Raw genomic sequence first — 26,275 nt, 5'->3', positions numbered from 1 at the left:
GCATGACACATAGATTTGTATGTCTGAACAGGGTTGTTAACCCAACTGTGAGACCCCTAATGAGGAGGAGCTTACTTGGAACTGTGTGGCCTGATTGAAGGCATGCAGTATAGGCCGGTAGAGCCTCAGAAACAGTGCGCATGTCTGTGACTGACTGGAGAGCAGCTGCAGCGGATGTGTGGCAGCATGGTATCAGAGCCAAATGTGGCACCCTCTTGGTCTGCTAGCAAGGATACTCCGATTCAGTGAGGTGCTGAAAATTTCAGTTCAAAATGGCTTCATGCATCTATTCCCAACATTGGAGGAAGTGGGAAATCGGATGTGACTAACTATTTCATATGGAAGGTAAAGCTATGCAGTCATTTGCTTGCAAGGCTGATATGGGAGATCTTCAAAGAAACTGAGGTGAAGCCCGAGTAGCAGTGCAAGGTTGGACACAGAGAGATGCGGAGGCACTCTTCATGTTAGTTGGCACCACTACAGATTCAATCATACCCACATCCGGCTTGTGGAAATGATGGCAGAGACTTGGAAGATTTTAATGGATCTTTATGATACAAAAAATGGATCATGCATCCTTTTCCTCTGTAATCAAATGTTCACTTTGTCGGGGGTTTCGTCACTACAGTGACAGCGAGACAACAATATACTTTAATGACGTCTGAGAAGCTTGGGCCATTACTACTTCTGCAAGAGGCGTGAGAGATGTACGACGCAGATTGTGGTGACAAGCCTTCCTTGCAAGAGGGAGAAGCAGTAGGGGTAAGCGTGGACAAGGCAGCCAAGGATGACAACGGTTCTAAGGGAAACAAGTGATACGATTGTGGAAATAAAATCCGGATCGAAAGTGTTTCTGCTGCTGCTATTGTAATAAAATTGTTTGTTGAGTTTGCTACTTGAAGTCCTATTTTGGCTCCTCATATTTATCACATTCTTGTCTGAGGATTCATCCTCATCCTTCTGAGTTACTGGGCTCTTGGGATTGGTCAATTTGTGCAGCTGTAGTCTATCAAGATAGAAGGTTATGTGCTAGGGTATATGAGGTCACTAGCTTGAATTTGCTAATTCCAAAGCGTAGTTGTTTTAGTTCCGTTTATCCGTGTATTCTTGTGTATTCTTTGCGATATATATTTTTCTGTTGCTTAGATAGAAATTTGTTTTTTTTCTCAAAGTAAATGTGGTTTCAGTCATCTCTATCATTAAGCTCGTAATTGGTCTTCTATGTTAATGCTTTTCTATGTTTCGCCGCTTTGTTCTTAGCATCAGCTACCTGAACGATGGCTTTTGATTTGTTATTCTGTATATTGCCTTTTGCTGTCCTGTGACACTCTAGAGATCACATTACCTGAAAGGTTTAGATCTCAGTATAGTTAAACGCAGTTTTTTTAAATAAATTTAATGCAGTCCACGGAGAATGCCTTCTGAGCTCTATTCGCACTTGCTACCACATTGTGTTAACCAGGTATGCAATGATGTAGAGGATATGATTTCAGTTTTAAAGGGTGTATTGCTGCAAATGTACAGGATTATGGATGGTTGCCTGAGTATCACACTAGCACGTGTACTGTTTTTTGTGATTGCAATGATGGAGATTCTTTCTTGTATTGCTCGAAGCACTATATTGGTACTTATTATGATTATTTATGCTCAGCAAAAATGCTATCAATCAGGGAACAGCGAAGGCAACACTGACACAGATGATTAGCATCGTTTTTAAGCGTATGGAGCAAGAGTCTCAGGTGAGGTCCTTTTCAAAGTTAAAGATGAATCTGTTGTGGTTGGTTGTTTCACATGCCGTCTGCAGCCGAAGTTATTAAGTAACTGTTGCTGTTGCTGTCACGACCGAATTGGAAGTCAAGCTCAAATTGACTTTGCAATTGTTCCAGACATAGTGAATCTGTTGTTTGTTTTCTGTTATATTGATAGGAACAAGGGCAGACAGATACTGGCCAGCAGAAGAGCTTAGTAACAAATTCTCAGCATGAAAATGGTGATCCCATGGTGGACACAATTGATGGTGGTGAAAGTGTGGTGGTTGGGGAGGCAGCAATGCGTATTGAGCCAGTACAATCAGCAGAATTAAGTGTGTTAGAAGCAGTTCCTGTGTCTGTGGAGGAGCTTCAGCATCTTGCTGGTGATGCCGATATCAAAGTATGGTTTAATTAATCTTGCATTTTGTCTTCACATTTTTATATCATATCTATGACTTTTTGATATAACCGATTACCAGAACTAAATTGCAATCACACCCGAGTGGGCCACAATCACTTTTATCTTCCTGAGGCGGTTTCTGTTTGATAAATCCTTTCTATAAAGCTCCAAGCACTCTGAAAAATAGATGGAATAGTCATTGGGGTACAGAGGGTAAAGAACTATGAAAGTAAGGTAGGAATATTACTTGATTTTTACTTTGGTTAGGCTGGAATAGGCTACATGTTGCTGGTACGGACCACCACTGCCTTGGTTATAACACCATTATTATTATCTCAAGCAACACAATGCTGATATGTCAACTAAAAACGTTTCATGCATAATAGGGTATTAAAACATATATTTTTTCCTTAAAAAATCAAATCATTGTAGATTATTATTACAAGAACTCCAATACTTGAAAAAAACTCATGAAACTTAGTGCATAGACATCTGATATGTCCTTTATAACTTGAAATTTGAAACATATTACTAATTTCTAAATCAGAAAATTTAGCAACACATCCTTGAAGATTCAAGAGTCGATGGTAATATTTTCAAATTGAAAAAGCTACATGAATCATGATTCATGTCACATGACAAGAGCTTCAATTTTCAAAGCTGAAATGCTGCTAATAGTTACTCCAAGGTTGCTGAAAAGATGCGCAAAGGTGTTTTTATCAATATCGTATGATTATGACGATGTGGGGGTTTTTGGGTGCTCCGAAACGTGAGTTTCAGTTTTGAAACGTTTCAAAACTGCCCGAAACATGTTTCGTGCCAACTATATATGTCAAGCTATAACTGAATTGTTGATATGCTTTAATTGTCCTTTTGGTTTCTCATCTTCTAGTTTGACAGTCTAGCATGTGCTGAGCTAGCATGCCCTTTAGTAATATATTGTGAAAGTGACATAGTAATATATTGCGAAACTTGTCACTCTCAATATGTTCTTTCTAGACCATCTTGAATGAATGCTCGTCTGTACATGATGAAGATATAGACAAAGGTGGAGTCTTCGTCCTCCATCAGCAGTAAAGTGCTTCAGTAGAGTTACGGCAGCGATTTCTAAAGAACAGATTGTAGTGATCAGTAGGGTTAAAAGATAATTTGTGCGTGTTACATCTATCATCTCGATGATGCCACATGTTACCCCGCGCCACCTAGGGTTTAGGGTTAGATGTGTAAGACACTATGTCACAGGGGCTTGGTTCTGTTATTAGAATTTACTTCTGACAGCCAAGCCCTAGAGTGGTAAAAAAGGCTAACCTAGTGCATTAATTTCTTATGAGTTTTCAACCTTATTAGTGACTATCATGAGGTTGAAGCTGCACTATGTTGTGTTTTTAGAGGATGAGTTTGGGCATGTTCCTGGTTTCTGGACCACAGAAGAATAGGGACAGACAAGTCATAGGCTGAGAGAGTGCTCTAGGGGTAGCTATAAGTAAGTGCAGCCAAATTCAGCAAATATGTCTCATCATGAGAGGTTGCAGTCTATTCTGGAGTTAGAGTATGAAGAGTCGCATGAATCTCAAGAACGAGAATCCCTTGGGGATGAATATTCCAGAATGAGGAGCAAGTTCAAGAACATCAACCTTTTGGGCAACAAGCTTTCAAACAACAAGCTTTTGGATCGCAAGCTTACGGGCAATAAGTCTTTGGATAGAAGGATCAGGAAGAAAATCCTTTTTAGTTGAGTAGGAGGAAGAAGACGAGGGAGATGTCATGCTGAAAGCACAATTGGCGAGCACGATGGATATGTGTACTCAGCTCACTCAGAATCCTCGTATTCAGAAACTTCTTAATCCCTCGAAGAAGGATAAGAAGAAAAAGAAGAAGGCACACAGGCAGTGTCTAGTGACAACTGAACATTATGTCACCAAGTTGTAAATACTCCAATGTCAAAGTTTCCATTGACCATTTATTTGATCATAATTAATGAGTCTCTTATTTATTTAATTATGCTCAAAAATTTATGTTTAATTGGTCAAATTATTGACTTCGGTCAAAGATACTTAACCTCGGTTTAGTAAGCCTAACCTCGGTTAGGAAGACTTGGTGTATGCCAAAAAGATTAATTACGGTTAACCAAAGAACCTTTGACTCCGATCAGAAAGAGTTGACTGTGGTCAACAAAACTTGGCTTCGACCAAAGTATGCTGACTTCCGGTCAACCTAGATCATTACCGACTCCAGTCGGAGAGTTCTTGCATTAATTAAGGTGCCTTGACCCTTGGTCAAAGTCCTTAATTACGGCTAGAAGGGTTGGCTTCGGTCAACCACCGAGTTAGTTATTTTTATGTGCAAATGTTTGCTTGGTGGGGATGCCTACAGAGACTAGGATTAGTCTAGAATTTATTTGCATGCAAAAGCTTTAATGGGTGCCATGGCTATGTGCGCTTTAATTAATGGCTGCAGATTCTATGAGGGGTTGATTGCCCAAGCGCTTTGGAGGCCAGTGGGTAGCCAGGAGAAGCCATGTGATCGATGGCTACAAAGACCCTAGAGTTTTGCCATTTGAGGCATGTAACTAGAGATAGTTTAGATTTTTAACACTTGGCATGTTGCCAAAAGAAATGAACTGAGAACACTTTTGTAAAGAAGATTTCATGTATGTTTTTTGTACTAAGCAGCCCGTGAGCTGAATTGTAATCTGTACTCAGTTTTCATTGAATGAATAAAGATCTTCGGGGGGGTCCAGCCCGACGATTGTCCTGGGTCCTTGTGATGTGTGAGAGAGAGCTGTGAGAAATGGATAGCGCAGAATGTGTAGAGAAAGAGATTTCATTGGTATCAGAGCAGTGATTCATAGCCTTCTTAGGCTGTCACGGGGGCGTGAAATTCTAAGTACTTTAATGTACTACAAGACTGTGACAACTTTGGTTTTAAAAAAGTCCAAGCGTGGGCTTAATAATGTGTAATTAAACGCGGCATGGTGCCTAGCACATAAGCGTAATTAATCCCTAGGCCCAAAGGCATTCCAAGGAATTAAAAGAGTGGTTGTTGGGAAATGACGACGTGGCATTTTTAATGGACCCGCTAGAGGACCATGTACCTTCAGTGGCCCCCCTAGAGTTCGAGGTGGCTCTAGTGCCTTCTACATGCTCTTTTGCCATTCCTGGACCTTCCTGGGTCTTCTAAACTTCACATGTGGTTTTCTCTCTCATCTTCTCCCTTTGTTGAGATTTTGGACTGGTTTTTCAGTCTCCTTCAGTTTTCTTCATAACTCCTCATCCGTTTGGATTCCTCGACTTTCGTTTGGCCCGATGGCTTTCCCTCTGCCTCCCCTTCACAGTGATATGCTTGTCCCTCCATGCGTTTAGTAGAACGGGCAGAGCTGAGCACTTCTTTGCTGGTCGAATTTGCAAAAGTGGCTTTTTCTGGACCTTTTTGCTTCTACAGCCTCCTGGGCCTCTCCTCTTGCAAAGCTACAGCTTTCTGTTGAATTTCGAGTGGTCCCACGCGTTGGCTGACTGGTTTTCCTCAGTTTTGGAGGACTTTCCGGACGATGAAACTTCTCCAAAACCTTCTCAATGCATTCCTCTCTGAAGCACGCTTCTTTTGAGCCCAAGAACTCCCACTACTTCGTGACAGAAGTGCTTCTTTTCGCTTTTTTCAGTGGAATTCTTGCTGGTCGGCTCTTGTAAATGCTCTTTCTTCATGCCTTTGCACTCCTCTTTGGCTGAGAATGCAAGTGGGCATTGGCTACTATGTCTTCTTGGCGATTGAGGACTTGGTTCGAGTTTTCAAGGTTTGGTGAGTTGTGATTTTGTTGCTGCAATTTCTTTTTGCCATAAGCTATTGGTTGGCCTAGTGTGCCGCCTCTTTCTTGGTTCACAGGTGCCCAAGCAATGCTACATGAGTCATTCTTTGGTTGGGTACTTTGCTGATTTTATTTTGGAGCTTTGAAAAGCTTCGTGAATGCCATCTGGAAACCACTCAAAGAGAGTGCAGCTGGGGTGCAGTGTGATTGCATCTGGACAGCCAATGGAATTGCACTCGGAAAAGAGAATGCCTTTGGATTGAGTCTATGGGTTAAGTGCACTTATGTGATGGTGTTCTATGCTTGAAAGCCTTGCGAAGGCTCAGTGAATTGGGGCTGCGTGCTCTGTTGCAGGGAAGGTCTCCCAGATGCAACTTGTAATCATTTCATTGTGAAATATAAAGAAATACCGAAAGGGGTGCCATGGTGTTTGGAGCCAATCGGGTGCACTTGTCTATGTTTGTTGAGCAGGGGCATTCTAGCCTCCATCCCTTTTTCAGTGGTTTTGTTTGGGAACAAACGGGTAAATGCTAAATGGTGATCATGCAATGGTTAATGGTTGTGATATATGCTTTGTGAGCTGTAAATAAGTGCTGAAGTGATTAAAGGTTTAGTTTCACTGCCCTCTGAGTGATGAGAGGCCGGTTTCATGGCTGTGACGATCTAGGAGATGAGCAGGTTCTTGTTGCTACGTGAAGTAAATTGTCAAGCTTTCCCTTGCTGCACAAAGCCAACTGAGCTGTATCCATGCGTCTTATCGTTGCTCGGCGCTCATGGAGTTGTTCACAAAGTTAGTGCGTTGCACACTCTACAGAAGAAAGGGGTGCCTTTTCGATGGACTAAGAAGGAAAGCTCAGCTTTTGAAGAGCTGAAGGAAAACTTATGCTCCAATCCCATGCTAGTCTTACCAAATCTCAGAAAACCCTTTTGCTGTTGAGTGCGATGCTTGTGGCAACAGCATAGGAGGTGTTTTGATGCAAGACGGTCAGGTACTGCCTATGAGAGTAGGGTAATCTACGTGGAAGCACTATTTGTTGGGTGCTGATTTTTATGTATAGAGAGATCATTCTTCCTTGCGCTACTTTCTTACTTAGAGGAAACGATCTGAGAAGAATATGAGGTGGGCAAACTTCTTGTCTATATTCCATTTTCAGATTGTTCATGTTGCAGGTAAGAAGAATGTTGTGGCTGATGCCTTATCCAGGAGACCCGTGCCTAACGTGGTTTCTAGGAAACCTCAAGTTTCAGACGTGACTATTGCTTGTCATAGCGAGTTGGATGCTATGAAGGAGCAATATGCTGAAGATGTTGACTTTGCAAGGATATTTTATGAATGGGCAAAAGTGTGATCATTAATGCATGGACGTTTGTGTGTCAAAGGTACTTACAAAAAATCATGCTTCGGTGTATGCATGGCATAGAGGTATTGATGCCACGGTGAATGATGTTGAGCTCTTCTTCTACTGGCCAGCTTTGAGACGGGATGTTGAGCATTTGTCTGGACATGCATCACTTGTCAGAAGGTTAAGTTTGATAGGCAGAAGGTGCTTGGGTTGCTCCATCCTGTGCCTATTCCAGATAGACTGTGGCAGAGCATAGCCATGGACTTTAGTTTTGATCTTCCTCATACACCGAGTGGTCATGATAGGATTTGGACCATAATTTGCAGGTTTAGCAAACATGCCCACTTCATTCCGGTGAGGAAGAAGATGTCATCTGATCAGATGGCAGAGTTGTTTATGCACAACATCTTCAAGTATCATGGTATACCGCAGTCTATCATTAGTGATAGTGATTCGGGGAGGGCGAATTGTTGTTACTCACAGAGTTTGCTTACAACAATATAGTACATACTACTACAGGTAGAGTATCTTTTGAGATTGTGGAAGGTAGAAGGAAAGTTCCACCCATTTTGCACACCAAGGATAAGATCTTTGAAGCTGATCAGAACGTGGAGAATTCGGATGAGGCTTACAAAAAAGTGAAGTTGGCTCTTCAGAGGACTCAAGCGAAGCAAAAGAGAGCGGCTGATCGCCATAAATGCGAGCTGGTTTTTAAAGAAGGTGATTGGGTTCTCTTGCGCTTTCAAAAAGCAAGACTCAAGAACAAGAAGGGTAAGGAAAGGCTGTACACTAAGCTGAATATGCGTTATTATGGACCATTCCAAGTCTTGCAGAAGATAAATGATGTAGCTTACAAGCTGAAGCTACCGGATCATTGGAGGATACATAATACCTTCCATGTGAACTTGTTGAAACCGTTCCAGGGTAATGTGCCACATGATATGCCTCTAGAGGAACAGCCTGAAGTTGAGGAACAAGATGAGATTCTGGTACCAGAACAAATATTGGTAGATAAGGAACGAAAGGTTAAAAGTAGAGTTTCCTGTCGCTACCTGGTTGAATTTTGAGAATTTTTTGATGTTGGATGCGAGGTAGATGGAAGAGGGTCAATTGGCAGAATCACTTAAGGTATTGCAGCTCTACCTAGATGCATTTCACTTAGAGCCGACTGTGGTTGTGGCTCATTTAGGCTCAGCAGAGCGTAGGTCTGGAGCATTGCCTGGTGCTCAAGAGGGGGGTAGTGCTTCAACTGCCTTGGTTCAGATAGCTCATTAGAGATCATGAGGTCGCTTGGTGTGTGAAAATCCACACTTTTCGAAAATGCAAATGTGTGTAATGCATGCAGAATTTGAATGCCGATTGGCCCTCCAATGGGGAAGAGCGCCCTCGTGAGAGTACTTGTTTCTTTTTCGACCTACATGCAAGGTGGGAGAGAGATGACGGATGAATGCAATGTGGTAGAAAGAATGCTACGTGAGATTCACAATGAAAGGGTGATACCCTTTCATTAATGTCCCTTGAGATCACTCAAGTTCCATCTTCCCATTTACACCTACCCTTAGCCTATGACCCATGCACCTACCATTCAATGCACTCTAATGCACCCTTTCCCTTTCCTATTGCCCCTAGGACCTAGACACGTGTGTGCACATCTTTATTACTAATCATTGGCCAATGTTACATAGTTTTGGCGGTACTATTTACACCGCTTGATCGATCATAAATACAAACATATAACTGCACCATCAAATTGGCGCCTAACAATAATAAAGTTCTAATGACTATTAATTAACTAAATAATCATTTCTCTTGTCATGACACTCCCTCCTGCTTGAATGAGCAGAAGTCCTCTTCTGGATTATTGCTTGTCTCTTCCTCTTATGTGCACTTTCTCTTGTTACTTCTGCCATTGCATCGCCTCTTTGTAATCTGCGAGTATCTGTGGAAAATTTGTAAAGAACTCTTCTTCCATCCATTGTGCATCACTAGCTGGCTGGTTTTTAAACTTCAGTAAATACATATATCTCTTCTTTCCACGAGTACTCTTCTCTTTATGGTATACGATCTGTTCCGGAGTAAGAACTTCAGTCCCATCTTCAAGTTCAGGTTCTTCTTGCTGCTGAGTATCCAAAAACGCAGAAGTATCGCCATGGTATCTCTTCAAATTGCTCACATGAAAGATGTTCTTCATACGCCAGTGGGCTGGTAACTTCAGCTCATACGCTCTGGATCCTTCTTCTGGATATAAAGCTGCTGAAATCTGAAATGGACCATAAAACTTCGGTGCTAGCTTGACATGTTTGGTACTTCCTCTCACTGACTTGATTCTTCTTTTATCAATCTTCAATAAAACCCAATCATCCTCCTTGTAATAAACTTCTTTTCTTTTTTTATTGGCTGCCTTGGATTGTTGAACCTGGGCCTTCTTAATATGTTCTTTTACCTGCTCAATAACCTGTGACATATCCTCAGCAAACTGGTCAGCAGCAAAAATTCGCTCCCCCAAGTGTGTTATTGGAGTGGGTAAACATTGCCCATAAATGATTTCAAATGGGGCTTTCTTGGTGGAAGTATGTACAGTGTTATTATAAGCAAACTCTAACATGGGTAAGAACTCTGGCCACTTTCTAGGTTGGTCATGGACATAAGCTCGAAGTAAAGTAATTATGGTTTGATTGGCATTCTCACTTTGTCCATCTCCTTGAGGATGGAAGGCTGTAGTAAATTTCAGTTTGGTTCCGAGATTCTCTAATAGAGCTGTCCAAAAGTTGCTAATGAAACGGCCATCATTATCGGATACAATGGATTTTGGTAACCCATGTAACCTGAAGATTTCCCTAATGAATAACCTTGCTGTTTCAGGAGCAGACAACTCTTTTTTACAGGGAATAAAATGAGCTTGTTTACTCAGCCTATCTATAACAGTGAAAATCTGCTCAAACTGACCAACCTTGGGGAAACCAGACACAAAATCCATTGTAATGTGTTCCCACCTTTCCGAAGGAATAGGCAAAGGCTGCAAAAGACCAGCAGTCTTACTTGTGTCAGATTTAATGCGCTGACATACATCACATTGTTGAACAAAGGTCGAAACTTCTTTGCGAAGTTTAGGCCAATGGAAGTATCTCTCAATATTGTCAATGGTTCCTCTAATACCTCTATGTCCAGAATATGTACTCGCATGTAACTCACTCATGACTAGACACCGAAATGTTTTGGGTACACATATGGCACGTCCCAAAAATAAGTATCCATCCACGATGGAATAAGCCTCTAAATCCCCAACCTCATTACGTTGAATCTTCCCATAAATGTCAGCAAAGTCCTCATCTAAAGGATAAGCTTCAACCATTGCTCCTAATGATTTCTCCTTAATCACAGAAACGTGATTAACTTGGGGCCGTCTACTCAAAGCATCAGCTACTAAATTCTCCTTTCCCGGCTGATATTCGATATTTGGTTGCCCAAAGGATTGAATATATTCAGCCCATTTGATTTGTCTTGAAGAGACAATGGGTTGAGAGAACAAGTGCTTGATACTTTGATGGTCAGTCTTAATCTTGAAAGCAGAACCATATAAATAATGCTTCCATAACTTTAGAGCATGAATGACTGCCAATAACTCCTTCTCATACGTGATATATTTCAATTCAGCCCCTTGAAGTTTTCTACTCTCATAAGCAATGGGATGCCCTCCTTGCATCAACACTGCCCCAATCGAGGTACCACTTGCATCCGTACATACAACAAAGAACTCTTTGTCCATGTCCGGAAGTGTTAACACTGGTGCAGTCACTAATGTTCTCTTAAGCTCCTCAAAAGCTACTTGGTGAACCTCTCCCCACTCATACAAGGAATGCTTCTTCAACAAATCTGCTAGTGGGGAAGCAAGACGTGCAAAATTCTTAATGAATCTGCGATAATAACTACACATCCCTAGGAAGGATCTCAGCTCATGTAAGTTTTTGGGTATTGGCCATTCAATTATGGCCTTGACCTTTTTAGGGTCAACCCGAATTCCCTCGGCAGACACAATGTGTCCCAAATACTCTATTTCTGTCTTGAAGAACTCACTCTTCTTGATATTTAGGAACAATCGATCCTTCCTTAGGAGCTCCATCACCTTAGCAAGGTGATCCTTATGCTCTTCCTCATTCTGGCTGAACACTAAAATGTCATAAAAAAAGATTATGACAAATTTTCCCAAGTAGGGTCGCAAAACCCTTCTCATCAGCCTACTAAAAGTGGCTGGAGCATTAGTTAGGCCAAAAGGCATGACCAAAAACTCATAATGTCCAGTGAGAGTGCGAAAAGCAGTCTTATGTTCATGCCTAGCTTTCATACTGACACATCCCAGCACTCCTGAAACCCCTGATCTGCAAAATAACCACACACAACATCAGAACTGAGCAGGCTGCTCACCACCCAACCGTGACATCTACGGGATGTGCTCCCGAATCAGAAGATGTCCCCCCCGAGCCACGAGCTGAGCTACTGGCACGAACTCCCAATCAGATCCCAAACCAGCCTGGTGTCCCATACCACCAGGTGGCGCTGTGAAGCCCTGGATCTGCCACTGGGCCTTGGGCTACGCTAAGATGCAGGCGCGCGTCCGCGACACAATCCAAGATCAGACCTAGCACCTGGGAACGAGACTTGCTCCCAACTGCACACTGAGAACTGAACCCCCTGGGCCTCTTTTATAGACTCGGGCCCCGGCGCCAAAAATAGCGAAGACCTATAAATAGTTCGTACCCTTGCCACTCAACCCGAGAATCAAGCCTGCCTAGCTCTAAGCCTCCCCAGGCTAACCTGAGCTAGTTCTGTGTACCTAGTACACGTCAGATACCGATCCGTGCACATGTTCAATTTTGACATATCGAGGGCTTTGAGCTTGCCGACGATATCGTAGTCATCTTCCTTCTTCAGGAACTCCTTCCTGAAGATACCCTCAAATTCTGTCCAAGTGTCAGGCTTAGGCTGGAGTTCTTTCCACCAAAGCAAGGCTTTACCTGACATAAACCCTGCTGCTAGCTGAATCTTTTTTCTCGTCTGGATAGGGGTGAAATTGGAAGTGTACTTGCCACTTGTGCAGCCAAGTGTCAACCACCTCCTTTGTTCTTGATTTCTGGTCACCTGGGAAGGGATCCGGAGTGATATTCGGGCCTAGCACGGAGGCCATGGCATCCACATGCGTGAGTGCCTGAACCGTGCTAGCCAGAAGAGTCAAGGTAGCTTGTATCCCTTGGAGTTGCTGTGTCAACCCCGACTGATTAGCGTTGACCTGCTCAAATTTACCATCTAGAGCAGTCGTGAACTCACTGAAGGCTTTCTTAGTGATCAGGTCGTCATAGAGACCCTGATCATCCTCTCCTACTGGAGTGTAATCTAATTCCTGCTCTCCCATAGTGAACTCGGGATTCGGAGCATCAGACATGGCTGAATACTAACTCGATTACAGGCTGAGAGAAATAGCTGGGAGAATCGAAACTGGAAGGAGAAGAGTAGAGGAAAGAAACCGTCCCTCCAAGATATGGCGAAATCAGAGAAGCTGACTGGAACAAGAAGATATCGTGCACCAACGATCAGCGCGCGTAGGGGATGAGGTCCTGTTGCAGGTCCGCTGCAGGCCGTACAGTACGGAACAGCTGCTACTGTTGCAGCCGTTTCGTGGAGGCGGATCTCAGGCAGAGGCAGGTCGCAGGGCTGCTGCTGTTGCAGCCGTAACTAGATGGCGGAATTCTGGTAGGGGCAGGCTGCTCTTGCGCTGTCAGGCTTGAGGCTATGGCTGGACTTGAGGTCTCGCCAGTCTTTATAGAAGTTAGCCCAGCTATTCTGGAGGCTGTGCTTCCTAGAAAAGCCTAGCCACGCTTTCCAGAAAAGCTGGCCTCCCAAAATTGGGCTTGGGGCTAAAATTAGCATGCACACCCTCCAATCTTGGAGGGTCGATGCTTTTTCCTGCGCCACCTTCCAAGCTTGGAAGGTGGTGCTTTTTCGCACCTCAGCCACCCCTAGATGCCATCGACCGCACCCTGCTCAGCTTGACGCACCCCCTGCCTGGGCCGCTTTCTGCACCATCAGATGGCGCAACTCCTCAGCCTCTCCTACCAGCGGCACTTACCTCTGTGCAGCCCTGACCAGGATCTCGATTCCATCGCCTACTTATCAGCCCTGTTTCGCCTCTCTTCCACACTCTCCTAGCTAGAATTTCACTCCCTCTCTCATGTAGACTCTTCAGTAATTTCGTAATCAGGTCTCTCCTTCTTCCTGCCTTTTCCAGATATCTCTTCACCCCTCCTTCTCCAGGTAGACAGCAAAACATGCAGCAGGAAATCTCGAATTTCAGGGCATACCTGGAAGAGAAATCCGTCAAATTTCTCGCATCAGAAGTTCCTACCTCAGGAGTTGGCTCTGATACCAACTGACACGTCCCAGCACTCCTGAAACCCCTGATCTGCAAAATAACCACACACAACATCAGAACTGAGCAGGCTGCTCACCACCCAACCGTGACATCTACGGGATGTGCTCCCGAATCAGAAGATGTCCCCCCCGAGCCACGAGCTGAGCTACTGGCACGAACTCCCAATCAGATCCCAAACCAGCCTGGTGTCCCATACCACCAGGTGGCGCTGTGAAGCCCTGGATCTGCCACTGGGCCTTGGGCTACGCTAAGATGCAGGCGCGCGTCCGCGACACAATCCAAGATCAGACCTAGCACCTGGGAACGAGACTTGCTCCCAACTGCACACTGAGAACTGAACCCCCTGGGCCTCTTTTATAGACTCGGGCCCCGGCGCCAAAAATAGCGAAGACCTATAAATAGTTCGTACCCTTGCCACTCAACCCGAGAATCAAGCCTGCCTAGCTCTAAGCCTCCCCAGGCTAACCTGAGCTAGTTCTGTGTACCTAGTACACGTCAGATACCGATCCGTGCACATGACACATACGAAGTTGATGATAACCAGATTTCAAATCCAATTTGCTAAAAACTTTAGCACCTTTAAGCATATCCAATAAATCATCCACTCTTGGAATCGGATACCGGTTCTTAATCGTAAGTTTATTCAAAGCACGGTAATCTATACACATACGATATGATTCATCCTTCTTCTTAACCAATAATACAGGTGCTCTAAATGGAGAACTGCTTGGTCGAATCAGGCCTTTTTGCAACAGATCTTCAATTTGTTTTTCTACCTCCTCCATTTCTATCCTGTTCATCCTATATGGGGCTCTACATGGAGGGGAAGCTCCTGGCTCTAAGTCTATGGCATGATCATCTTCTCTCTCCATGGGCAATTCGAATGAGTCATCTCTTGAAAATCGATCCTCATAAGCTCTAAGGAACTCATTTCTCTTCCGATCTTCTTTTGATATATGAAGATCTCATGAATCCCGTATATACACAAGATTACAATCTACCCCTCTTTTTACCAATCTTTTGGCTTGGGTAGGAGTAATCAATGGAATTGTATACACGTCCCGATCCCCTACGATCCTTATGTTTTCATCCTTATGTACAAAGCAACAATGATGAGTATGAGGATGAATAGCAGGGTTAAAATCATACCGCCATGGTTTACCTAGTATCATGTCAACGTCTTGTAAAGGGGCTACTAGAAAATCCCTTCGATCTCTATATTTTTGTATACGAAAAGGAATATTTCGTACTATGGATGTGTCTTCTTCATTGTGTCCCCTAAAAGCTCCTGAAAGCGACATGTTTTTTATAGGTTCTGGTTTAAGATGGAGTAATTTTGCCAATCTATCACTTACTAAGTCATAATTACATCCATCATCTAGGAGAATCACTATTCTCTGTCCATTCACGAATCCATACACCTTAAAAAGATCATGAGGCCCAAAGGTATTGGCTGAATGGATAGCATTCACTATTGGCTCAATAGTCACAGTAGATTTCGAGGGTGACAAGGTAGAAGCCTCACCCTCCTGCTTGGATGCCTTGGCTTTCCCTTTTACTGAATTCGTCTTGGCAATCTTAGCCAAGAGAACGGGACACTTATGCCATACGTGCCCTGGCTTATGTTTCTTACAACCGAAACATTTTCCTTCCTTAATCAACTTCCTCTTCTCTTCGTCAGTCATAGAAGGAAATGGCACCCATCCAGGACGTGATTGGCTATTCACATTCCTTACAAGAGCTTTACCCTTCCCTTTATTATTCTTAAACCGGTTTGGTTTCCTAAAAGTGGGTATATTATTGGTCTTAGATGATGACCCATACTCCTTATTGAAGGGTTTACGAGGATTCAATTTTCTCTCGGCTATTTCAGCCAGCTTAGTGAGGTCCTTAAGCGTGGTCGGGTTAAACATTTCAACCTCGTACCTTACTTTTGGGCTTAAAGCTGCTAAATACTTCTTTCTCCTATCTTCCTCACTCTTTTCGGGTAACTCTAGAGAGAGTTTCCAAAATCTGGCTGTAAAATCTGCATTACTCTCATTATCGAACTGCCTAAACCTCTCCCAACGAAAGGTTAGGTTCTCTTCATGCCTCGGTGGCATGAAAGTGGTTTTTAGTTGCTCCACAAATTTAGCCCATTCATGAATAGGCTCTTTTCCTGTTTGTGACAAGGACCACCACATTAGAGCATCCTTCTGCAGATGCAATGTGGCAAGAGCAAGCTTCTCTTGCTCGGTCTTGTCTTGATGGGCAAAGTATAGCTCAAAATGACGAATCCAATTGAGGATTTTGTCAGCCTCCCTTGCCCCATCATATTTAGGGAACTCAATTCTCTCTCGCGGTTGGAATTTGGACCTCGTAGAAGGGTTACTCAACTCTTCATCCCCGAAGTTTAAAGTCCTCTTAGTCCCTAATCTTGTCATAATGGACTGCTCAATCATATTGCTAAGCTGGAAAACCAGCTTATCAACAGGAGTCTCCTCTCTTCCTCTTGCACTTGGATTAGAATCCATGTGTATTGGGTTTTGAGTTAAAGGCGTGAACTCATCACCTTGTTCTTGGCTGGTCTCATTTCTTCTTTCATTACGAAAGGAGAACTCCCTATCAGTAGGTTCTTAAAGGAGAGACTGCTGTAAATCTATTTGTGGGTTATCATACTCAAGATGTGTATAACTCTCACCTAATCCATCCTCTTCAAGAGGAGGTGAAGGTGTTCTTTCTCTCTCTCCTTGGGGTAATGGAGGAAAAGGAATAAGTTCATTGTTATATGTCCCTTCCCCTTCCATTCTTTCCTTTTATTAATACAAGAGAGAAAATGTCTTGCTGTAATTTCAAAAAAAGAAGGTTTATTTTACAGCAAACTTCAAGTGTTGTAGAGGTGGTGGTACTTATCCGACTCCCGCTTCGTTTGTGTTGAGAAGACACTTAAAATGACCTCCTTTCCCTTCTTTTTGAAGCTTTTCTTCTTGTATTTCTGCTGTAAACTGGTACGCTCCGTTTGGGCTACTTGTTTTGAGCGGATTGGAGCTCTAGATACCGTTATGGGGGTTACTTGATGGGTGGATCACTCCCTTAAAATCTTATTCCGATCCGACTTCCGGTCGGGCAGAACGGGAATCCCTTTTTCTCACGGTTTAAGGGTACATTCACATGTGGGGGGGGGGGGGGGGGGGGCAAAAGAGAACACCCTGTTCGCCGTTCGCCGTTGAAGGCCAAAATTTTTCAGAAAAAACCCCTTGTCTCAGAACCTCGAGATCGGTCGATCGTGATCCTTTTCCGCCAACCTCTCTTGCGACTTCCGTCGTTCACAACTGTCACCCTCTCCTCGTCCCGCTCGTGGATCGTCGCCGCTCTGATACCAAGTGTGAAAATCCACACTTTTCGAAAATGCAAATGTGTGCAATGCATGCAGAATTTGAATGCCGATTGGCCCTCCAATGGGGAAGAGCGCCCTCGTGAGAGTACTTGTTTCTTTTTCGACCTACATGCAAGGTGGGAGAGAGATGACGGATGAATGCAATGTGGTAGAAAGAATGCTACGTGAGATTCACAATGAAAGGGTGATACCCTTTCATTAATGTCCCTTGAGATCACTCAAGTTCCATCTTCCCATTTACACCTACCCTTAGCCTATGACCCATGCACCTACCATTCAATGCACTCTAATGCACCCTTTCCCTTTCCTATTGCCCCTAGGACCTAGACACGTGTGTGCACATCTTTATTACTAATCATTGGCCAATGTTACATAGTTTTGGCGGTACTATTTACACCGCTTGATCGATCATAAATACAAACATATAACCGCACCATCAAATTGGCGCCTAACAATAATAAAGTTCTAATGACTATTAATTAACTAAATAATCATTTCTCTTGTCATGACATGGTGAAACCGATTGTCTCACCCGAGGTACTGGTTGCTGACAGTATTTCCGCACGAGGCCTATGATCAGTGCACTAGTCACTGCAGGATTGGATGTATATGACTGGTTATGTGCACCTCTATCATATCATATATATGCTTCCTTTTTGGACACATATCTTTGTTGGTCTTCTCGGAGATATCTGATGGCCGTAACAGAAGCATCTGTTGGTCTTTTTGGAGACATTTATTGGTCTTTCTAGAGATATCTGATAACGCATGCATTTGCTATACTTTGGATTTTTAATATTGGATATACATGTCTTTGTAAGAAGATATTGGAAAAGGCAGAGTCTGCCCTTATTGTCGTACTTGTATTCACTTGATGTCACTTGGACAACAAATGGGGACATTTGCTGGGGTTCCAAGAGCGAGGTATGTCACGGGGTGTGATTCTAATTATTAGAACTTACGTGTGACATCCCAAGCCCTAGAGTGGTAAAAAGGGTAACCTAGTGCATTAATTCCTAGGGCCAAGGGCAAAGGGCAAGTGGGTTAGAGAGGGGTAAAAACCTTTTTCACTAAAAATAGCTCTAGGAGCTACGTTTGGCTAGTTGGCTCGGAAAGCAAGCAGAAAAGGTGAAATTTTCTTTGAGGCTTGTTTTTGGACCATAGAAGAATAGGGAGAGGCAAGTCACAGGTTGGGAGAGTGCATTAGGGGTATTCTAGCACATTGCCTTGCTGATTTTCGACTACAGGGTAGGTGTGTGGGCTGTTGGTGGGTTACCAGGGTTGCCAGAAGCTCAAAAATGAATATTGTTTTTGTGCCAAGACCCTCCAGATCAGTTTGTTTTTGCTGCATAACAGCTGTCCGTGCCTTCCAGAGCCTCAAGATTGATTCGTAGTTCGTCTAGGAGCCTTACAGGCCAGGCACCATCGGTTTTGAAACTTCTTAGGCCTGTTTTGAGCTTTCAAGCAGGCCGATTTGCTTCCATAGTGGGCAAGGTCCTGACTCGCACCTGCCAGGTGCCTTCTAGGGCTGCCAAACTTGCTGTTTACAAGTTTTGTTACTTACAGATCCTTCCGAGGGTTTGCACACAGAGTGTTTGCAGAATTTGCAGTTGTTCTAAGTAGTTTGGACTCTGGAGCCTCCAAAAGTGGGCGAATTCTCTGTCGGAGGTTGCCAGGGTGCTAGAAATCTTCCAGTTCAATTCGCCTACCAGGAGACAGAGGCCCGAGGGGTGCTAGAAAGAGATCATTTTGCTGCGTTTTTTCTCTCGAGGGCTGTTGTTGATGATTTCGCCTGTGAGGCTTGTGTTCTTGTTGGTTTTTGCCAAGCTGGCCTGGTTCAACGGGGTTTGGTTGCACAAGAGGTTGCCAGATATGAGGTATTTTGGTTGTTGGATGCCCTACTCTTGCCAGAGATTGACACAGAGTGTTTGCAGAATTTGCATCTGTTCTAAGTAGTTTAGAGCCTCTTGAAGTGGGCGAATTCTCTGTCGAAGGTTGCCAGGGTGCCAGAAAGCTTCCAGTTCAATTCGCCTACCAGGATTGGGCTGCCAAGAGACAGAGGGGTGCTAGGAAGAGATCGTTTTGCTGCGTTTTTCCTCTTGATGGCTGTTGTTGATGATTTCGCCTGCCAGGCTTGTGTTCTTGTTGGTTTTTGCCAAGCTGGCCTGGTTCAACAGGGTTTGGTTGCGCAAGAGGTTGCCAGATACGAGGTCTTTGGCTGTTGGATGCCCTACTCTTGCTAGAGATTGCCCACAGTTTTTTGCCGGAATTTGCACTGCGTTTTGGTGCCTTTGCCAGCCACAGTAAGGCTGCTTGAGTATTGAGTTGGTTGATCTCTCGGGTGTTGTGCAAAGTCGGGGCTTTACTGTATTTTGATCTCATTGTATATAATTAAAGAAATACCGCAAGGGGCGCCAACAATTTTGGGGCCAATCTGGTGTCTGGTGCAGACCAGGGCCATTCTAGCTCTTGGATTGTGTGTTGGAAGTTTATTTGTTTGCTGTCTTGAATTTTCTAAGTGGCTGTAATTAAGTGATTTGCTCAATATTTCGGATTTACCACCCTTCAGAGAACTTATTGGGGATGGCACTCAATGAAACCGGCCTTCAATAAATTGAAGGGCAGTAGAACTAACACATAACTAGCCAAGCAATCGATCGAATGTTTGGAAGGTTGTGTTTATGTTGATGACTTGAAAGTTGATTCTTACTATGGATGGCACTCAATGAAACCGGCCTTCAATAAATTAAAGGGCAGTAGAACTAGCACATAACTAGCCAACACTGTTACATCAACAATTCAGCAAATATACACCTAACAGAACGAGAGCTAGAGTGGCCCTGTACCAAGACAAAGACACAAATTGGCCCCAAACCTTGGTGCCCCTTTCAGTATTTCTTTAATTAAGTGAGAGGCCTTGAACTCCAGGCTACACAAAGGATGCATTCTTTCTTGGATCTGGTGCATTCCACATCCTATTAGGCATCCACATACCCTGCATAGCCTCTGCTGTTCAGCACTCTCTCCAATCCTAGCAATAGGTCTCCATCCCTAATCCAAGAAGCTTGCACACAGCACGGCACTGTCACTAGTACCCATGCTTGGCCACACAGTTCTGCATAGCTGTCACTAGTGCCCAATTAACCAGCTATCTGCTCCAAGCAGAAAAAGAAAGCATACAGAAGCTTTCACCCTTGGTGCCCCTTTTGGTATTTCTTTATTAGTTGGAGAAACCAGCAAATAAAATACACAATGAATTTGATCTCACTTGCATTCAATGCATTTATCACTCTCAATAAGCATTAGTATCCCATGCAATGAGCCTGCAGGGTTCAGCTCTCACACCCCAATGGTAATAGGCATCCATCTCTGTTCAAACACCTACATGAGACTTGGAGTTGTTGCTAGCAGCCCATATGGGGCCACACAACTCCCCTCAGTGCCTCAGGTGTTGCTAATTCACTGAAAATACCCAAGCAATGGGTGAGAGCATAAATGATCTGCCAGCAACCTTGGGAACAAGGATTTGGAGTGCAAGTATCCAATGTGGACCACCCTGCCAACTAAGTCTCTCCAAACAGGTCACAATCAAAGATAAGGATTAAGAGGAAGCAACCAGCTTGTTCTGGTCCATTTGGGGGCATCCAACTAAGCTCATACACGAGCTTGTGCAACCCAGTCTCAATGATGCATTATTTTGCATGTACTTCATCATAACTTGACCGTACAACAGCAAAGTACGAGGAAGAAAAAAGAGAGAGAGACGATGGAATATAACCAGTCCCTTCTGTAGCAATTCGTGGCATGTGAAGTTGGCCTTGTGAGCAGCTAAGCCCTCTATCAATGGAGCTGTTAGCCTGGGAGACTCCTTAGTGCTGGCTGTTCATCGTATGAACAGCCCACAAGTCCCCCACTACTTGACCAAACCCGTCGTATGGACAGTCAAAGACCCCAACTCTCAACAGCCTTGAAAACCGTGATCATTCCACATACCAGCCTATGTATGTATCCTTGTCCACGACTTGCTCATAGCTCCATATGGACCGAAATCGTCAGTTGGGGGTTCTTTACAGCATTGGAAATTTGCCCGTGACCTGCAGCTCCAGTCATTAGCCATGATCGTGTACACCTCTTGGCAAGTCCATCAACCCGTCGTCTAGCCGCCTTACATAGCTTTCTCTTGGGACCTTCCACAGAGAACCTTACCAAAAGCATTAAATCATGGGGAAATGCCACGTGGCATCCCCCTTGTCATGTGCCCCCATCGCCCCCTTTAGTGGGCTATTTTAAAGGCCAACCAATGACCAGCTTAAACTTTTCAGATCCTTTGCCCTTGCCCCATCTTGGGCCTAAGCCTCGAATTCACCCCCAAAGGACAATTCCCTAGGGGAACCTTGGACACTTAGCAACCCAAGGCCCTACCCGCTTTATTTCACAGGGTCTAGCCCACATGCAAGCATGCGCTAAAATTCACACCCTTGTGACACTCAATTTATGATGTATGTGAAGGTTAAGCTTTTGAGATCATTGATTTTAGCATTGCCGTTTCCAAATATTGCTGCAATAAAAGTAATAGTAGCACATCTGCAAAAAGTAAGAAATTTTATGTGGGCTTGTTGAAATTAAGCATAGAGAGATGTAACACTTGACAAATTTCACCTCTAAAATATGAAAGGCCTTTGCTAAACAAATCAAATTACTTTGAAATGTGTGTAACAACACAAAATGCAAAAGGCCCATTATTTGTCACTACACAGTGGGTTATGTATATTGACCCTTTTTAAAAGGCAAATATCTATAGGAAGACAATTTATTTTGGAAAAAGCCTGTATGATAGAGTTGTAGACTTTTCAATAGGCTAGAGTTTTGATACATTGTAATTACATGGTTCAAATGTTAAGATGGTGAAATGATTGCCCGAAGATAATGAAAAAGCACTTTGGACTGGGTTTCTCCTTGGATTTCTGTGTTGAATTCTGAATGCTGATTGGAGACTTAAGATGATGGGTTTTGACACAGAGATGAAGACCTAAGTTGTAAGGAATCGAAAGAGAGATAAAATTCGTATGATTGATTGAGATACAAGGCTCCGATCATGGTTTTTTTTTTTGTTTTTGCAAAAAAAGAAATTGTTAAATCAAGGTGATGGCTTTATTTCTGGACTTATTCTAGTCTTTTAAAGGTATATTTTTAAATCAAGGTGATGGCTTTATTTCTGGAAAGCAAGGCTGGATTTGCAAAAAAGCAAGATCCACACTTGAAAAAAAAAAGAGTACTCTCTACATAGAGATTTTCGAAGAACCCTAATGTGTGTAGGATTCGAGGCGAATTGAAGATATACAGATTCAAGAACTGATTGATATCGAGATCGAGGTTCTAGGAGTAGATTTTGAGAGGTCGAGAGTGAGAGTGAGACTGAGATCGTACACTACCTCCCTTTGTGATTGAGTAGAGCATAGGGATGGTGCGGTGCAAATCTCTCTTACTACAGGAATTGTTATTGAGTTTGATATATGGAAAGTCCACTCTTTTCTAATTTGGTTTTGTTATATTTTATGTGAAATCTTGGAATGTAACTGGGCACTTCACAAGTGATAGCAGAGCAAGGTCTCGGCTCTTCAAGGAAGCATTAATTTCGGGACAAAATTTCGAATCTTGCAGAAAAACTTGAATTTTCATTTCTATTATGGGAGAAGGTATGAATTCTAACACACTTTTTTCTTGTGAGGAGTATACAAATTTTGAAATGCAGTTTCTCATATTGAAGAAAAACATAATCTGAAAATATGGAAGTTCTCTTACCCTCGTATGCAACACATGATGAAGCTACTTGAAGAGCAATCCCAAGCTTTCAAAGTGCTACAGATTGAAAACTAAAGATCAGAAGGAAATTGAATTATATCAGAACCCTTGTCAAAAAAGTCGCACATCGGAATACCATTGCTAGGAGACAGATGGACTATGAAAGAGTCTAACTTCAAAATAAAATTGAATTGTGGGAAGAGAATCTTATAATGGAATGGATTGGTAGGAGGGATGATGAAGAGTATGAATATGAGGAACCAATTCGAATTTCTGATTGTAGCATGTTGCACACACCGATGTGAAGTTTATCACAGGTTCAAAGTCTCCCTAGAGAAAAATATTCTGCCAAGAATGACAAAGTGGATGATCAAGGCACTTATAATAGGTTCACCTACAGGAGAGGCCAAAAGAGAAACTTTTATGAGATGGAGGATCTTGCGTATAGTAACATCCAATCCAACTTGGGGAAGCGATATGCCAGAGGCAACCGAAACATTCTAGAGAGAAATACTTTTGGAATTTGATGGAATTAGTTAGACAGGAGAAGACACCGAAGCATGGATTGAAGAATTCGACCACTACTTTACTTTAAGAGAGTGTGATGAGGTGGAGAAAGCTAAGGTGGCAATTCTCTAACTTAAAGGACTTGTGAAACTTTGATGGAAGAAGGTTACAGTAAGTACAGCAGATCCAATCATGTGGACAATGTTCAAGAAATATCAGAAAGAAAGGTTCTTTTCTCTCGAATTTTAAATGAATAAAAAGATGGAACTTCAGAAATATCGAGATAAGGTTATGGAACCAGAAATATGCGCTCGAGCTGGATAGCGCCTCATTGAACTGATTTTGTCGAAGGTTTGAATTGTCAGATTCATTCTTTTTGTGAAAGGCTGAGAAGTATGAAACATTGATGCACAGCTTGCAAAATCAGAAAAACAAAAATTTGAATTTGGTGGAAATAAATTGTGACAGGCTGCACTGCGAAACAAACACTAGTTTTCAGCCTCAAAAACAGGATAATCTGGGTCAAAATCAGACGAGCTGTGTATAAGCCTGAAAATTAGCCACAACGGCAACCTCAACGTGAAGACCAGATCAAGGAAACACGATGAAGTGTGGAGAGTGGAACAGATTTTGCATTTTTGGAGGGGGTAAAGAGGTTGGGGCTTTGTTACCAATGCCAGGAGTGGGATCATAGGACGTTCTAGTGTGTGAAGAAGACAATCTAACCTCCAGCAGAGGCGAAGGTTGCAACGATCAGAGACTTTGTAGAAGGTATAGCTCTATGCAGATTTTTTCTGCAAAAGATTAGGTAAAATCCCATACTCAAGCTTCGAATTTTTGATCCATGGGAAAGAGTACGAATTTCGATTGATTCATGACGTAGCCATTGTTTTCTATCCCTTCGACTCGTAAAAGATAAGAAAGAGCAAGTTTAGAGGGGAGTAGCGGAGGATCTTGGTTTACAATTAGTAGAGATGAATTTTAGATTTTGGATTTGGGTAAGTACGATGTTATTATTGGCATGGCTTACTACGGTTCGAGCTGACATCTATTGTGAAAACAGGGTCATTAAATCAAGCATAATGAAGGGATTGAGAAAGATCTATGTGGGGAAGAGAGTGTGTGTGCTATAGAGGTGATTTCAGCCATGCAACGTAAGAAAGCAGCGAGGAAAGGGCCTAAGCTATGTATGATATTTTTACGAATTAGAAGAACCTCTTTCAAAAGAAAAAGAAGAAAAATTCGAATATGTGAGGAAGATTCTAAAGGAGTATGCATGTGTGTTTCCAGCAGATCTCCTATGAAGAGACACAAAAATAAGATCTACTTGAGTACTAATACCAACCATTTTTTTAGCGTTATTTGGATATTACCAGATTAGCTTCCACCTTGAACAATGAGCGGACTATGCAATTGATCTTATTTTAGGAAGTACTCAATCGTCGTGCCCTTCACCTCCGAAGTGCCGACAGAAACTCAGTACGAAGACTTTGTATAAATGGATGCTCAAGTATGTGTGGGTGTGTGGATTTGTATGTGTGAGAGCATATTTTTATACTATGGTCTACACCCACTGTTGGGCGCTGATGACTTTAGTGGGGATGTCATAGTAGCTAGTCCCTGCAATGCATGGTGGAGTTTATGGTTTTCAACCTTGTGAGTGACTATCATGAGATTGAAACTGCACTATGTTGTGTTTTTAGAGGATGAGTTTGGGAATGTTCTTGGATTCATCTAGGTATAAGTACTCAATCGTCGTGACCTTCATATTGGATTTTCTTCATTCAGCATGAGGAAATCCGAGAATAGATAATGGATCTACTCAACAAAAGTTACATCTAGCGTAGTCACAGCTCATTTGGTTCTAGGCCTTCTTGTGAAAAAGACAAATAGGTTTATATGACTCTGCTTTGAAAGTGATGCTCTCAAGAAACACGTTCTTTCTATGGATCATACTTATTTCACATGGAAACCTCCATGGGGAGAAAAGATCACCACTCATTGATCTGATGAGGACATGCAATCTTGACATCTTATCAGGACATCTTGCAACAAGATCTTTTTGCCTGAGATATGATTCACTCTATACGGTTCATCATTCCGAATGATTTCTTCTTTTGAATGGGAGGGATTGTCATGGTCCATGACTAATTTCTTTTGAACCTTGGACTTATGGATGGTGAATGAATGGACATTTGTGCAAGAGTATGTTCTTTTGATGGGGTACTCCCTTGAGGTACAAATTTTCAAAGGTCGCCAAATGAAGAGGTACAACTCCAAAGGGGTTCAGGTTTTATGGCTTGAACACGTGTGCTTGCATATTGTAATGTACAAAGGTTCCACCTTGACAAGAGGGCACACCTCTTTATACAACATATCCTGTGTGTCAGGCACCTCTTTAAGTGTTGCTCTTTATTCTCCATATAAGAAAACCCTAAGTTGTGTGGATCCCACAATGCTACATTCCCATGCAATATAGATTTCTTCTTCTATTGCTGCTTTATTGTTATGTTCGAACTCCATTTACAGTTTGTGGGCTCGGAAATCTTTGTGCATTGTGAAGTGTTTGGAAAGTGTTTCCTAGATCTTTTTTTTGCTTTAGAGGCTCAAGCATTTAGGCTTCTATTGTTAACATGGTATCAGAGCCATTAGCACTGGGGGATTTGGCAGTTTTTTTAAATACAGATAAGTGTATAATGCATGTGTTGTTCATATCAGACAGCCTTGAATTCTCATGGTTTTTGTTGACTAGGGACTAGAAGCAGTTCTGGTCAAGGCTGTGCATCCTGATGGTGGAAAGAAAGCACCAGAGTATGTTTTCCTTGATGATATTTATTCCACAAAAGATTTAATTTTGTAAATTGAATTTT

General features: G+C 42.8%; 1 protein-coding gene across 1 annotated transcript in view; it reads left to right on the top strand.

Annotated features, from left to right (window-relative positions):
• ATMIN7 (HOPM interactor 7) overlaps nt 1-26,275 on the top strand; it is a 134,339-nt gene that overhangs the window by 45,910 nt on the left and 62,154 nt on the right. Inside the window, exons 6-9 of the mRNA XM_087380309.1 lie at nt 1,405-1,462; nt 1,652-1,739; nt 1,927-2,151; nt 26,158-26,216. Coding sequence (XP_087236435.1) covers nt 1,405-1,462; nt 1,652-1,739; nt 1,927-2,151; nt 26,158-26,216 — 430 coding nt within the window. The remainder of the gene's footprint in view (nt 1-1,404; nt 1,463-1,651; nt 1,740-1,926; nt 2,152-26,157; nt 26,217-26,275) is intronic.

Source organism: Dipteris shenzhenensis, chromosome 10 (genome assembly GCF_047967505.1).
Source record: "Dipteris shenzhenensis isolate YYH24624 ecotype China chromosome 10, Dip_SZ_1.0, whole genome shotgun sequence".
Lineage (NCBI taxonomy): Eukaryota > Viridiplantae > Streptophyta > Polypodiopsida > Gleicheniales > Dipteridaceae > Dipteris > Dipteris shenzhenensis.
Note: the sequence above shows the minus strand (reverse complement) of the source record. Positions and strands in the feature narration are given on the sequence as shown.